The 15,938-nt window shown below is 33.9% G+C and overlaps 1 protein-coding gene across 1 annotated transcript in view; it reads left to right on the top strand.

The window, feature by feature from the left end:
* The window catches only part of CCDC73 (coiled-coil domain containing 73), a 105,520-nt gene that overhangs the window by 31,063 nt on the left and 58,519 nt on the right, over positions 1-15,938 (top strand). The window contains exon 6 of the mRNA XM_060018646.2: positions 12,199-12,237. Within this exon, the coding sequence (XP_059874629.1) occupies positions 12,199-12,237 (39 nt within the window). The remainder of the gene's footprint in view (positions 1-12,198; positions 12,238-15,938) is intronic.

The raw sequence follows: 15,938 nt of genomic DNA, 5'->3' as shown, positions 1-15,938 counted from the left end.
ACGCGGGACTCTCACTGTTGTAGCCTCTCCCGTTGCAGAGCACAGGCTCCGGACGCACAGGCTCAGCAGCCATGGCTCACGGGCCCAGCCGCTCCACAGCATGTGGGATCTTCCCGGACTGGGGCACGAACCCGTGTCCCCTGCATCAGCAGGTGGACTCTCAACCACTGCGCCACCAGGGAAGCCTTATGCTTAAGTCTTTAATCCACTTTGAGTTGATTTTTGTTTATGGTATGAAATTTTGTATATTGCATGAGGTAAGGGTCCAGTTTCATTGTTCTGCATGTGGATATCCAGTTTTTCCAACACCATTTATTGAACACTATCCTTTCTCCATTATGTGTTCTTGGTGTCCTTGTCGAAGATCAGTTGGCTACAGATATGTGGATTTATTTCTGGGCTCTCTATTCTGTTCCATTGGTCGATATGTCTCATGTTGGTTTTGGTTTTGCTTTCGTTTTGTTTCTTGTCAGTACCATGCTGCTTTGATTGCTGTAGCTTTGAAATATATTTTGGAATCAGGAAGTATAATGTCTTCAGTTTTGTTCATCTTGCTCAGATTGCTTTGGCCATTCAGGGTCTTTCATGATTCTATATAAATTTTAGGATTGTTTCTTCTATTTCTGTAGAGACTGGCATTGTGATTTTGATAGGGATTGCACTGAATCTGGAGATCACTTTGGGTAATACAGACATTTAAACAATATTTAATTTTCCATCCATGAACACAGTATGCCTTTACATTTATCTGTGCCTTTTAAATTTCTTTTATCAATGTTTTATAATATTCAGTGTACAGACCTTAACCACTCTGCTTAAATTTGTTCCTAAATATTTTATTCATTTTGTTGCTATTGTGATTATTTTCTTAATTTTCTTTTCAAATAGTTTGTTGTTTGTGTATAGAAATGTGGCTGATTTTTGTATGCTGATTTTGTATCCTCAATTTTACTGAATTCATTTATTAGTTCTAACAGTTTTTTTGTTGTCTTTAAGGTTTTCTATATGTATGATTATGTTTCCTTCAAATAGAGATAATCTTACTTATTCCTTTGTGATTTGGATGCCTTTTATTTCTTTTTCTTTTCTCATTGCTCTGGCTAGGACTTCCAGTATTCTGTTGAATAGAAGTGAGAATAGGCACTCTTGCCTTATACTGGTTTGATTATGATGATCACTGTGGGTTTTTTATAAATGGCCTTTATTGTGCTGAGGTAAATTTCTTATATACCTATTTTGTTGAGAGTTTTTATCATGAATGGATGTTGAATTTTGTCAAATGCTTTTTCTACATCTATTGAGACGAACATGTGGTTTTTTTTCTTTCATTCTATTAGTGTGGTGTATCACATTGATTTATTTGCATATGTTGGACCATCCTTTTAACCCAGGGATTAAATCTCACTTGGTAATGGTGTATGATCCTTTCAATATGCTTTCGAATTTTGTTTGCTAGAATTTTATTGAAGATTTTTGCATCTATGTTCATCATAGATACTGGCCTGTAGTTTTCTTTTCTTGTAGTGTCTTTGTCTGGTTTTGTCGACAGAATGATGATGATCTCATAAAATGAGTTTGGAAATGTTCCCTGTTCCGTGTTTTGGGAGAATTTAAGAAGGATTTGTATGAAATCTTCTTCAAATGTTTGGTAGAGTTCTTCCATGAAGCCATCTAGTCCTGGGCTTTTCTTTGTTGGGAGGTTTTAAATTACTGATTCAATATCCTCATTTGCTATTGGTATGTTCAGTTTTTCTAGTTCATCAATCTTCAGTTTTGGTAGGTTGTATGTTTCTAGGAATTTATCCATTTCTTTTTTTTTTTTTTTTTTTTTTTGCGGTACGCGGGCCTCTCACTTGTTGTGGCCTCTCCCGTTGTGGAGCACAGGCTCCGGACGTGCAGGCTCAGTGACCATGGCCCACGGGCATGTGGGATCTTCCCGGACTGGGGCATGAACCCATGTCCCCTGCATCGGCAGACGGACTCTCAACCACTACGCCACCAGGGAAGCCCTCTATTTCTTTTAACGGGAGAATTTGTTGGCATGTAATTGTTCATAATAGTCTCTTATGATCCTTTTTATTTCTGAGGCATCCATTGTAATGTCTCCTTTTCATTTCTAATTTTGTTTATTTGATTCTTCTGTCATTTTCTTAGTCTAGCTAACAGTTTGTCAATTTTGCTTATTCTTCCAAAAAACCAACTCTTAATTTCGTTGTTTTTTTTCATTTGTTTTTGTATTTGCTATTTGATTTATTTCTGTTCCAATCTCTATTATTTTCTTCCTTCTGCTGATTTTGGCCTAGTTCTTCTTTTTCTAGTTGTTTGAGATGTAAAGTTAAGTTGTTTATTCAAGGTTTTTTTTTTAATGTAGGCGTTTATCATTATGAAATCTCCTGTTAGTATTGCTTTTGGTGCATCCCATAAGTATTGATATGTTGTGTTATTGTTTTTGTTTTGTCTTGAGATACTTTTAAAATTCTCCTTTTTTTTTAACATAACAAATGTTCAAGAGTATGTTGTTTAGTTTCCATGTATTTGTGAATTTTCCTGTTTTCTTACTGTTAATGATTTCTAATTTTATTCCACTGTGATCAGAAAAGATACTTGGAATGATTTTGATCTTCTCAAATTTAAGACTTTTTTGACGACCTATCACATAGAAGGTGACTTTTCTGTGATACACCATATGGTAGACATATGATCTATCCTGGAGAATGTTCCATGTGTGCCTGAGAAGAATGTGTATTCTCCTTCTATTGAATGAAAAGTTCTGTATATGTCTGTTAGGTCCATTTAACCTATAATGATGTTCACATCAACTGTTTCTTTATTGATTTTCTGTCTGGATATTCTATCCATTATGGAAAGTGAGGTACTGGAGTCTCCTACTATCATTGTAGTTTTGTCAGTTTCTCTCTTCAGATCTGTTGATGTTTGCTTTGTATATTTAAGTGCTCTGATGTTGGGTACATATATACTTATTATATCTTCCTGTTGAATTGACTCTTTGGCATTATAGAATGGCCTTCTTTGTCTCTAAAGACAGTTTTGACTTAAAGTCTATTTTATCTGATATAAGTTTAGCCACCCCTGCTTTCTTTTGGTTACTCTTTGGTATATCTGTTTCATCCTTTTACTTTCAGTCTACATGTGTCCTTAAATCTACAGTGAGTCTCTTACAGATGTATCACTGGATTTAAAAAAAATTTGTTTAGCCACTCTGTGCCTTTTTATTGGAGAGTTTAATCCATTTACATTTAAGTAATTATTGATAGGTGTGGAATCACTGTTGTCATTCTGTTGATTGTTTTCTGTTTTAGTTGTGTTGTACATCTCTTCCTCTCTTGTCTTCTTTTGTTATTTGATGTTTTTTATAGTGATTTTTAAAATTCTTCTCCCTTTATCTTTTGATGTTGTTCCATAAATCATATGGCCTTTCTTCACCCTCTTTCATTCTTTTTTCTTTTCACTGGATAATTTAAAATGATCTGTCTTTGAGTTCACTGGTTTATTTCTTTTGTTCCACTGAGTGTGCTGTTGAAGCTATTACATTTTTCATTTCATTCATTGTGTTCTTCAGCTCTAGAATTTTTTTGGTTCTTTCCTTATGACTTCTATCTCTTTATTGAACTTCTCATTTTATTCATGTAATATTTTCCTGATTTTTTTGAGTTATCTATCTGTGTTGTCTTGTAGTTTGCTGAGCTTCTTTAAAACAGTTATTTTGAATTCTTTGTCAGATAGTTCATAGATCTCCAGTTCTTTGGGGACAGTTACTGGAAATTTGTAGTATTCCTTTGATGGTGTCATGTTTCCTTGATTTTTTTGTGTTCCTTGTAGCCGTTTGTTGGTGTTTGTGCATTGAAGGAGCAGTGACCTCTTTCAGAGTTTTTGGACTAGCTCTGGTGGGTATAAACCTTGACCTACTGATGGATGTGAGGATGCTGGCTGGGTGGCATATGTGGTGGTGCCAGGTGTAGTGCTGGGTCTAGCAGCTCTGGCTTGGTTGGGGAGCAATGATGCTTCTGGTTCCAAGAAAGGGCACAGTGGCCTGGGCTCCAGGCAGCTCCATCAGCTCAGGTAGGTGTAGACATTAGCAAAGACTGTCAGTGTCCTTGGAGGTGAAAGCTGCTGGTGTCCATGGTAGTGATGAAGGCTGTTGAGGTCCTTGGTGGTGAAGGCTGCTGGTGTCTTCCTGCTCTCCTTTTCTCCTATTTGGGGGGAGTTGTTGCTGAGGGCATTTCTTTTGGTGCCAAGCTGTATGAACCTAGACGATTGAATGACACAGGTGAAATGCTTCCTATACTTTTCTATTCAGACATCCTTGTTTTTTTGTGCTCTACTGGGTTGCTGCAGCTTCTTAATAGTACTCCAGAGCTCTTCCAGAACTATTTTCATTTTTAGGTACTTGTTAAATCATGTGGGGGTGTGGGAAGGCTGGGACCTCCTGGTCTACCATCTTTCTGATGTCACTCCCATGAATTCTTTATATTTCTCTGAAATAAGCCCTTTTTGTTTGTGTTCTGGGCTTCAGATTGTTTCTTCAGTTTGTCATTTGTATTTTGATTTTGTTTGTTTGGCTTTTTGTTTAACATTTGCTATAAATTATTTATTTTTCTTTTACGGCTTTTGGAGTTTGTCATGGTTAGAAAGACATTCACAACTACAAAGTTATAAAAAGGATTTGCCAATGTTTTCTTTTATTACATCTAAGTACTCAAATTTTACATTAGATCTTTGATCATTTGAAGTTTATCTTTGTAACAGTATGAGATATGGATCTAAGTCTATATTTTTTCAGGTTGTTATTCAGTTGTCTTAACACTATTTAGATTCTCCTCATTTGAGATATTAAGCAATTTTTATTTTGGATTTCATTTGTTACTTTGATGTAACAAAGTGAATAAAAATTAAGTACAGCAAAATGTCAATGAGTTCCAAGAAGAATGTTTTTAATAAAAAGAAGGGCATGGATTCCATGCCTCAATTTGGATGAATTAGAGGCTGGAAGATATTAGTGATATAGTAAAGAATCCTTATATCTTGTTTCTTCAACAACAGCAGCAACAAAGCAGTAAGTGATTAGAAACTCCAGAGAAAACAGATTACCGTATAACTAAGGCATAAAGTAAATTAAAATTTGGGATGGTTTTGAGCAATTGATGGGTTAAAACAAGAGAAGATATTTAGGTCCTGACCCTAGTAAAATCATCCTTCATGTAGCACATTGGACCTATACGACGGAAATGTGGTATTAACACCCTGTTAGGCTTTGCATTAAACAATATCTATATTGACTGTAATAACATAAACACTGTTGACTTCCAGTTTTTAGAATTAACCTATAAGCAAAGCATGGGAGACTTAATTATGGTTACAGAACAAAACTTAAATGTTACTAACCTTGTTGATGAAAAAGTAAAGGTGCAGTGAGATGAAGTTCATGGTGATATCCAGAAATATTCTTTAAAGTTGATGGAAAAGAAATAGGGGTTTAAGGCTACTATTTAAAGTTTATGTAGTTATACAGTTTAGTGATTCTTATCATACCTCAGATATCCAGTTTAAAATGACCCCAGTAGGTAAACATTTTTTTTATTATTTAAACTAAAAAGTTGTTCTTATAATTGAGTATACCGAAATTACCATTATAGCTATTATAGAAGACTCTAATGTGTTTTCTTACAGTATCTTGAACTAGGCATAACTTACCTCTTATTTCTGAATAAATCTTGAAAAAGTGTTACTTTTTTTTCTACTAAAATGTCAATAAAGAAATATGCCAATTTTGTTATAAGTGCTTTGTTATTTTAGCACTTTTTCTTAAATTATTTCATTTGATACCACTCATGCATGTTTAATTATCTGGATAATGTAATGAGTATTTTCAAATCAAAAGAAATTTCTTCATATGGCTGACCTTCTGTGCAAGAGCTGTAAGGATTTGTTTTGCCTTGTTCAGCCCGTGACATAGTACAGGTGATGTATATGTTACTTTATGGCTGGATGAACATGATATATGAACAGTGTAGAACAATGAAGATACTTCTGGTGTTTCCCCTCCAAGTTAAAGAAAAAAAACTTCCTCTTTAATTATGGATCTGATATAAATCCATTAGGCAAAGAAAGTTCACAGCCTCTTAACCATCATGTAGCAACCTCCCTCCCTCCTTTACTTAGGTTGCTACTTTTTTCCTTTCATGAGGTTGTGCCTACCATGTGCAGGAATAAGAAATCAGATAATGCCTTTTCTTGAAAAGCTCATAGCCAAGCCACTCTACCTACTGAATTCTAAAATGAAACAGACACAAAACCACAACACACCAAAAGCCGAATTATTTTTCCTTTAATGGATTCTTTGAATGTGTTTAACTTCTATTTAAAATGGTACCTTGTTACTTGATTTTAAAGGGATTAGTTAGGGCTTCCCTGGTGGCACAGTGGTTAAGAATCTGCCTGCCAGTGCAGGGGACACGGGTTTGTGCCCTGGTCCGGGAAGATCCCACATGCCGTGGAGCAACTAAGCCCGTGCGTCACAACTACTGAGCTTGCGCTGTAGAGCCTGCAAGCCACAGCTACTGAAGCTCGCATGCCTAGAGCCCGTGCTCTGCAACAAGAGAAGCCACCACAATGAGAAGCCCGCACACCACAAGGAAGAGTAGCCCCCTCTCACCACAACTAGAGAAAGCCCGCGTGCAGCAGCAAAGACCCAACGCAGCCAAAAATAATAAATAAATAAAATTTAGAATATATATATATATTAAAAACTAATAATAAAGGGAATTAGTTAGAGCAGGGCAACCTGCTTATATCTTAGTTACCTGACAAATTAAACTTTGTTTATGTAAACAGTATGCCTAAGGGTTAAATTTTGCTGAGTGTCCTGTAGATTTTAAATAAATTATTTCTGCCTATTAAAGGCTTACTATTATACATGATCCTGTGGTAACTCTTTGTCTTCTTGAACCTCAATTTTCCTTTAGGTAAAATGAGGAAATTGAAATACATCAGCATTTCCCAAACAAGACCATTTTGTGAAGCAATAACGTATTATATTCTCTGCTTCACTTAATTTTTTTTTTGCGGTACGTGGGCCTCTCACTGTTGCGGCCTCTCCCGTTGCGGAGCACAGGCTCCAGACGCGCAAGCTCAGCGACCGTGGCCCACGGGCATGTGGGATCTTCCCGGACCGGGCACGAAGCCGTGTCCCCTGCATCGGCAGGCGGACTCTCAACCACTGCGCCACCAGGGAAGCCCCTACTTCACTTCATTTTAAGCTTACTGAATTTATAAATTAAGACATTAATTCCTCTCACAGAACTGAAGGCATATTTAATACATAATGTGTTATTTCTACTATTGAATCTTTATCTTATTAGGCCTTACCTAACCACAGTGATAAAAGGGAACTAAATTCCTAGAGCTTTGACTGTGCGCATTTATCCACAAGGAATTCTTAGATATTTGGAAATTTTGTAGTTTGGAGAATCATAAACTTACAGAGATGTTAGAAATACATTACAGAGAACTATTTTCCTGGATGATTTAAAAGTAATACGCCAGGTACTTCCCTGGTGGTCCAGTGGCTAAGACTCTGTGCTCCCAACGTAGGAGGCCCGGGTTTGATCCCTCGTCAGGGAACTAGATCCCACATGCAGCAACTAAGACTGCACATGCTGCAACTAAAAGATCCCACATGTTGCGGTGAATATCCCACATGCCACAACTAAGACCCAACACAGCCAAATAAACAAATAAATAAATAAATATTTAAAAAAAAATAAAGTAAAAGTAATATGCCAATCTGATGCCCTGTCACCCCAAATACTGTCATATCTCTCCTATGATCAAGGACATTGTCCTACAAAACCATAACACAACCATAAAATCAGGAAGTTAACACTGATATATAATTGTAAATTAATTCTCATGCCCCATTCAGGTTTCACCAGTTGTCCTAGCAAAAGGATCCAGTTTAGAATCTTATGTTGCATTTAGTTGTCATGTCTCTTTGATCTCTTTCAGTCTGGAACAGTTCCCCAGTCTTTGTATGATTTTAATGCCTTTGAAACTCTTGAAGATCACAGTCTAGTTATTTTGTAGAATGTCCCTCAATTTCTGTTTTGTTTTTTTTTTTAATTGAAAAATAGTTGATTTACAGTGTTGTGCCAATCTCCCTCAGTTTCTGTTTGGATATTTCCTCATGAATAGAGATAGTTTATGCATTTTTGGCAAGAATATTACAGAAATAAGGCCTTATTCCTATAATTGAATTCTATCAGATAGCTGATGATTTCAGTTTGTCTTATTATTGGTGATGTTCACTTTGAACATTTGATTTAGGTGGTATCTGACAAGTTTCTCCACTGGAAAGTTATTCTTTTCCCCTTTCTAATCAGAGTATTTTATAGGCAGGTACTTTGAATAGAAATGTTCTGTTTCTCTCCAAACATTTAATATATTCATTTATTTATATCAGTTTAGAATCGTAGTTTCTTATTTTATTCAATGGATAAAAATATGTGACTATCATTATTTATTTTGATCCTCACATGATCATTAGTTTGGCCAGTAGGAGTCCATTCAGGATGATTTTTCAGTCTTTTGGACATGACTTTATCATTTTTTCAGCATTTTCCTGCTCTCAGGTAAAAACAAAATGTTCCAGGATCACCTTGTAGTTTACGTAACCTTGCCCTGGAATACAGCATTTCTCCACATTGCCCTGGTTCCTTTTAGTGGAAAATGGAATGTAGACACCCAGATCTGGGCATTGTTACACTCACTGCTATTGGGGTGTCACTGGTCTCAGACCTTCTTAGTAGACAGAGCTAGGGAATCTATGTATGTATTTATATACACACAAATATATAAACACACATTTATAATTATGTTTGTTTCTCTATCAATCTATATATGTCAAAAACCATGAATTCACATTACTTCCATTTCCAATCCAAAACCATAAGGTTAATTTTAATTTATTTCCCTTCCATATTTATATATTTCTTTTCTATTACAGTAAGAAATATGACTTTCTTTATTCTTAATATATTTACTTATTTGATAAATTACCCTGTACGTGATCAGGCCTCCATTCTGCTACTCCTTCCTAATGTGGATGCCCTCTTCTCCCTGCTTCAACTCTGATACCTGGGTTGCCCTTTTTCAGCACTGCCTACTAAGCACCCTACTCAGCTTTTGACTCCCCATTCAGGCCTGATACCCTGTTCTGGAATGCTGCCACCACTACCCCTTCACCTCTTCCCCACCTAATGAACTTGGGACTGAGTTGTTCAGGAAGGTGAGGGGTTAAATATTTTTAGCACAGTACTTAAAGGACTTTATTCCCAAGTAACATAAATCCCATTAATTTAATGGGAAAATAGATTTGCTCTAAACAAATGTACTTTACAGTAAACTTTTCATAAAATTTTCCAAAAAGTGAAGGATAGCTATAACTAGGAAAACATTTGTACTTTATCTTTCAAATTGCTTTCTGTTGTTAATACACTAATTAGTGTTAGTATAGTTTTGTTCTAGTATTAGAAAGCTGCCTATATCTGGTATTATAAACCAGTTTTATGTGATTTCAGAATGAATAATCATTATATAGAACATCTGTAAAAAGATTTCATGTCAATCTAGTTATGTTACTTTCAAATTTGACTTATTTGACATAGGAATGCAGCTACATGGTAGTTTTTTAAGTTGGAAAGTGCTCTAGAGGTGTTGATAAAATAGAACTGTGAATCATGGTTCAGAAAGAATAAAATGCAGAGATATTGATGTTTGAAGAACAGTGACCTGAAAGAATTTGGTAAATTTGCTCTATGTTTATCAGTTTTATCTTTGGCTAATGGTAGCTGTATTAGTGAAGGTTCACCAGCGAAACAGAACCTGTATATATAGAGAGAGAAAGAAAGAAAGAGGGTGATTGATTGATTATGAATAATTGGCTCACATGATCACACAATTATGGAGACAGAGAAGTGCCGTGATCTGTTGTCTGCAAGCTGGAGATTCTGGAAAGCTGGAGGTATGATTCCAATCTGAGTCCCAAGGCCAGTCTTTTTTTTTTTCCTCTTATTTTTCTAGATGACCTCTACCTTTTTACTTTGCTTTTGTCTGTATGCCTTAAAAATACTCTGATCTCATCTAGTCTCATTTCTTTAAAATGGGGTCTACATGCAGAGGGCTTCCAAATGTATATCTCCAGCCCCAACTCCAGCCTGGATTGACTATTGGATGTCTAAAAGACATCTCAAACTTGACATGTCCAAAACTTAGTTCCTAAAATCTCGCCCTGAAAGCTAACTAACTTATTTGTCTTTTCTGTTTTTGTTAATTACAACTCCCTTCTTCCTGTTGCAGATTTTTTTCAGCTTTTCCCTCAGAGTATATACAGAATCTGACCACTTCTCACTACATCTACTACTAACACCCTAGCCCTCTTTCATCATCCTCTTTCATCTCAATTGCAGTAGTTATATGAAATGTTCTTCCTGCTTCCACTTCTGTTCTCCTTCAGTTTTAATATAACAGTCAGAGTGATCCTTTCAAGGAGTAAGTCAGGCTCTGTCACATTTGTGCTTGGGTCTCTTCAGTGGCTTCCTGTCTCATTCAGAGTAAACCATTATTATGCACCACAGACCTACAGTGATTTGGCCCTACCTCCTCTCCTACTCTTCTGTGAACTCATCTTTTGCTGTTCTTCCCCTTGCTTACTAAATCTTCCAGCCACATTGGCTTCTTTGCTGTTCTTTGAACACACAAGACATTTGCCCACCTTAGGGGCTTTGCACTTGCTGGAATACTCTTCCTTACTTTCTGTTGAGTCTTTACTCAAAAGTTGCCCTCTCAGAAAGGACTTTCCTGGCCATCCTGTGTAATCTCCTTCCCTGATTTATTATTTTTCCTTAGCACTTATCAATATCTAATAGAACTATATATTTTAACTTATTTATATTGCTGATTATCTACATTCCCCAGAATTTAAGCTGGACAGGATTTTTTGGTCCAATACTATACCCCCAATGTCTACATTAGTGCTTTACTTATAGTAGCATTCAATATTTGTTGAAGAAATGAATCACATATAACTCATTCCACCAAAATGAAATAAAATTATTAGTTCAAGGCAGTATGCTAAAAATTTATTTCACAGGAAACGTGAAGTAATTTTAAGAACTTTTGCTTCAATTTTAGCAAATATTAGGTGAGTTTAAGTAAATAAGCACTCATACATGGCTAGTTGGAGTTTAACTTGGTCCACCATTCTGGAGGACTATGTGCGTAATAACAATTGTTAAGTCTATAAAAATGAACAAATCTTAGGAGTCCTGCTTCTTGGAATTTATTCTGCTAAAATGAATAACTGCAGAGTTTTCTTGGTAACAGCATGTTTATTTCAGAATTCTTTCATAGAACTGAAAACTCGGTAAATCTACAAAAATGAGAGTGATTTGATAAACTATGGTATAAAGTTAAACAGTGGAATACTGTGTAGCCATTAAAAACTTGTGTTGTAGATTAATTTGTAATATAAAAGTGTTTGCTATATATTAAGTAAAAATAGGTTACAAAATAGTACATATATTATTATTCTACCCCCTACTGACTCTCTTTTAAAGTATAAATACATAGAAAAATATCTGGAAGTACCACGGTATTAATGATTGTTATTTCTGGCTTGTGAGATGGTTTAAGACAATGTTTTTCCCCTATGCTTATCTATTTTATCAAAATTTTTTCAACGAAGAGCTAATATTAAGTAGCAGACTCTCCTAGAGTTTTCTTGCTGTCCTTCTTGCTTTATTTTTCTTCATAGTAGTTGTCACTCTGTAACTTCTGTACTTTTTACTTATATTTAATTGTCTGTCTACCACCACCCCCACTTGACAGAAAGCTTGTTACGGGCAGGGACTTTGTTCATTGTTGTATCCCAGGATCCTAGGAAAATGGCTGGCATATAGTAGGTGCTCCATAAATATGTGTTGAATAAATAAATAAATGTATTGTTTTTGTTATAGAGAATAAAGTTATGGTAAGTAACATTTTGAAAATGTGTCACTGGAAAAAATTGCATATAAGATACACGTCACATTATATAACATACAATTTTAATATCAGAAGGAATTTATAACAAATAACTAAAAAGTTTTCATGAGATTTTTTTTTCCCCTTATTGTTTTCAAGGTTTCTAAATATTCTTTACAGAAGAAAGTGAGTGAAATGGTAAGGAAATTTCAAAATATACACCCACCCCAGATTAGTGCATAATGTGCACAGTATTTTTGTCAATATTAATGTGACATTTATTGTTAAAAAAATGTTGAAACTGGATATTAATATCCCCTTTAAAGGACTGAATTACAATTTCAGATATAGCTTAAATGAATTTATTTCACAAATTTATTTCCAGATAGTGTTTACATGTTATAAAATAAATTTAACACAGTTCCCAAATTATTGGTAGAGGTCTTATATGAAAATTGAACAACAAAGAAGTGAAAACAACAGAATTCTGAAACCCCTTACTTTAATGATATCTTTTCTAGGTATTTGTGTAAACACAGAGTTATTACTTTTAGCCTGAAAATTTGAAATAATATGAAGTAGCATTTGAATACTACACTTGGGATATGGTACTCATCCCTTATCATTCAACAAGTGTTAATTTGTTGTGCATTCCTCTTCTGCAGTATATTAAAATTAATATTTACATTTTTACAGCATAACATTTTATGAAATATTTACTTTGATATTCTATCTTTCTATCCCTGTTGGATTCAGAAGAATTTCTTTCTCTGTATTTTTGATTGAGCAAAATTCTCCCATATCCACTTATATCTTCAGAGGGCTTCTTGGGTGGGTTTATGCTATTTCGTTCTTCCTTCTTTGGAGCAGACTGTAAGGCAAGTAAAAATAATTTTTGAGTAAGGTTTATGTATTATATCTATGAGAAGTAGGAAATGAGAGATCATTCCTTATGACGTTAAATACAAAAATATAAAGTAAGTATTTTGCTTTTTGAAATGTTTTGGTGTGTTAGAAAATAAAAGAGCCATAGAAAGATTGCTAAGCTTGATTGAATAAAAGATGTGAAAATTCTGTCACTGTTCAACTGGAAAGACTACAGATAATATTGTCAGACTATTTTAAACTATGATTTTAATTAAGGAGCTGAAAAACTAGATTCTGGTTTAGCTTTAAGTACCATGACATTTGTACTGAAAGTCATCTTCAACGCTACAGTGGTTTTACACAAAATATAGTGAAATTGAATAATGTACCCTCTGACCTGGGAGATAAGGCTACAAGTTAAAGATCAAAGGCAACATAAAATGTGTTTTATTTTATTCCACTTTAAAATTTCATCAAACAGATACTTATAATCTTAAAAAAACATGGAAACATGCAGTATACTTTTGATAGTTTTTGGTCACTTTTGAACATTTTGTTAATGTGAATTTAAGACTCTTAAGCACCTACTAAAATTTGAATTATAGTTGTATTTTTTCTGACAGTTCAAAGCATTAAATAAATCACTTTATATTAAAATAATTTTATATATTGATAGATATACATGCCAATTTTGGCAGAATATTATGTATATTTTAGATGATGGATTTAAAAGTTAAAAATAAACCTTTTTCTAAACATTCTTACATTATTCTTTTTACATTATTCTTATATAATTCAGGTGACCTTTTCTTTATTCAAAGTACTAAACAGTATTCAGTAATCCAGTTAATTTTATTCAAATCAGCACATTATCCTTTTATATTGATATTATTTGACTATGTGCAAGACATGAAACAAGATGGTCACTTGTGCCAAGGCAGGACTTTGGGGAGCAATTGATAAGTGTCCCAAAAGAAATAATTTTAAAAATAGTATTAAGTATTTAATTATTAAGTATTAATACTATTAAGTATTAATAGTATTAAGTATTTAAACAAGTTCATGATTTCCTATAGGCAAGCTCTTAACTACTAGTAAATTTCTGTCTTGTGGGAATTCAATAAAGTGATTTTCATGTAGAGGTGGTATGTCTCTAGATACATTAACACAATTATGAATGGAAAGATTCATCTAGCTCTAAAAGTACCCAAATTTTCTCTTGAACAAATGATCACATTGATCATTACCAGTAAAACAAATGCAACTAAATATGATAAAAATAAACTATAGAACATCAAATTAATTGATTTGGTCATTGATGAAAATCTTTCCTGCTTTGTTCCCATAATTACTGTATAGGTGACTATGTTGTGTAACTGAGTTGCCAATAGAGCTTAACGAACAAAATAAAAATTTATCCAACCATCTCTTAGTTATAGTTTCTTTTTTGTATATCACTTTCCTTTAAAGAAAAGACTTATAAGAATAATTTATTTTGTCTTTATTAAATTAAAACAATTTTTCAGTATTGAAGGTTTTGATGAGATTTGGAATTACCACATATTTTCTTTCAGAGTAGAATATTTTTAGACTAAAGACTTGTCTGGAAGTAATCTTCATGATTATAATAATTATATACATCTGTACACATAAAATATGTAACTTTGGTTTTTTTAAGTAGTATATACCTAATGTTGTGACTAAAAAGGTGAAAGTATCAATATCCTAAGAAAGATGCCATGGGTTTTTAAAAAGTGAGTTTTATAATCCATTGATTTATTTTGGGTTTATATTGAAGAAATTAAAAGGTAAGTTGCAAAAATAGAAATGAGGAATATATGAAGTTTGTTTTGGGGTTTTGAATCTTTTTCTCTACAATTTACTTATAACAAGCTAATTGTTTTAAGGGAAATTAATTTTATCTCCAGAAGTTTTCAAATCAGTCTCTATAAGGAAATAAGAAATGAGGGAAATGAGCAGCTATGGCTTTTATTAGTAAGTATAGTTCTGAAAAGTTGGGTGTAAATGTTATTTTTAAATTATTCTTATTTTAAATGCCTTAAGAGGCTTTTAAGTAAACTTTTAGACCACACACACTTGTAATTATGCATGTGCTGTCTTTCTCTAATCTTGATTTTCAAAGATTAAAATTGTTTAAAATGAGGTACGTATGTATTTGGAAAGCAGGCAATCCTGATATTATTTTCTTGTTGACAGTCTTTGCATTTAGTAGTAAAAGTGTATGAAAGAGAAAATAACTTGACCCAATTCAGAGAGGTAAAAAGAACAAAAACACTACATACTTAGCCATTTCTTAGTCATTGCAATAAAATAATCTTTATTATGCTATAGTATGTAATGTTAAAGTTATAATAACACCATCAATTTAGTTGTATTATTCTTTATAATGTTCTTAGCTTTCTCAGGCAGGTGTTACCAATCTGCTTTTTGTTGTTGCTTCCCAAAGAATTTAAACTATTTGCTGACAATCATGCAGTTAGTGGCAAGCTGCCCTCTTCATCTCATTATCAAAACTAAATTAGGGCAGCCAAGTAGGTTTATATGTGAACAGCCGCATATAGGCCTGTATGAGCTAATGAGCTGTAGGTACCCATTGTGATTTAAACGTCTTTATAGCATTTATCATGGCCATTGTATAGACTAATGTATTTGAAAATCAGAATTGTATCATGCAAACAAATGAAACTGCATTTTAATTCAACTTTGGCTTCAAGCAAAGGATGTTGGGATAGAGTATGTTACAAACTAATCTAATGTGTACAGAGCTCTATGTATGTAGAGAACACCTATGAACTCACTTTGATCTTTGCTGCATTTTTACTTACCAGGATTAGTTAACCTTTGCAGACATTAACAGTATTAATGTATATTAATATGTAGTAGATGGTATTCTCATAAAGGCTATCTAAAAATTGATTTGACTTGAAAAACTGAAAGAATTCATTGAATTGAAAAAAATGTCTTTAGACCAATTTTTAGTGAAATTGTATTGGGTTTCTACACATCTCCTG

Source organism: Delphinus delphis, chromosome 8 (assembly GCF_949987515.2).
Source record: "Delphinus delphis chromosome 8, mDelDel1.2, whole genome shotgun sequence".
Classification (NCBI taxonomy): domain Eukaryota; kingdom Metazoa; phylum Chordata; class Mammalia; order Artiodactyla; family Delphinidae; genus Delphinus; species Delphinus delphis.
The sequence above is the reverse complement of the archived record's forward strand: the minus strand, read 5'-3'. Positions and strand labels throughout refer to the sequence as shown.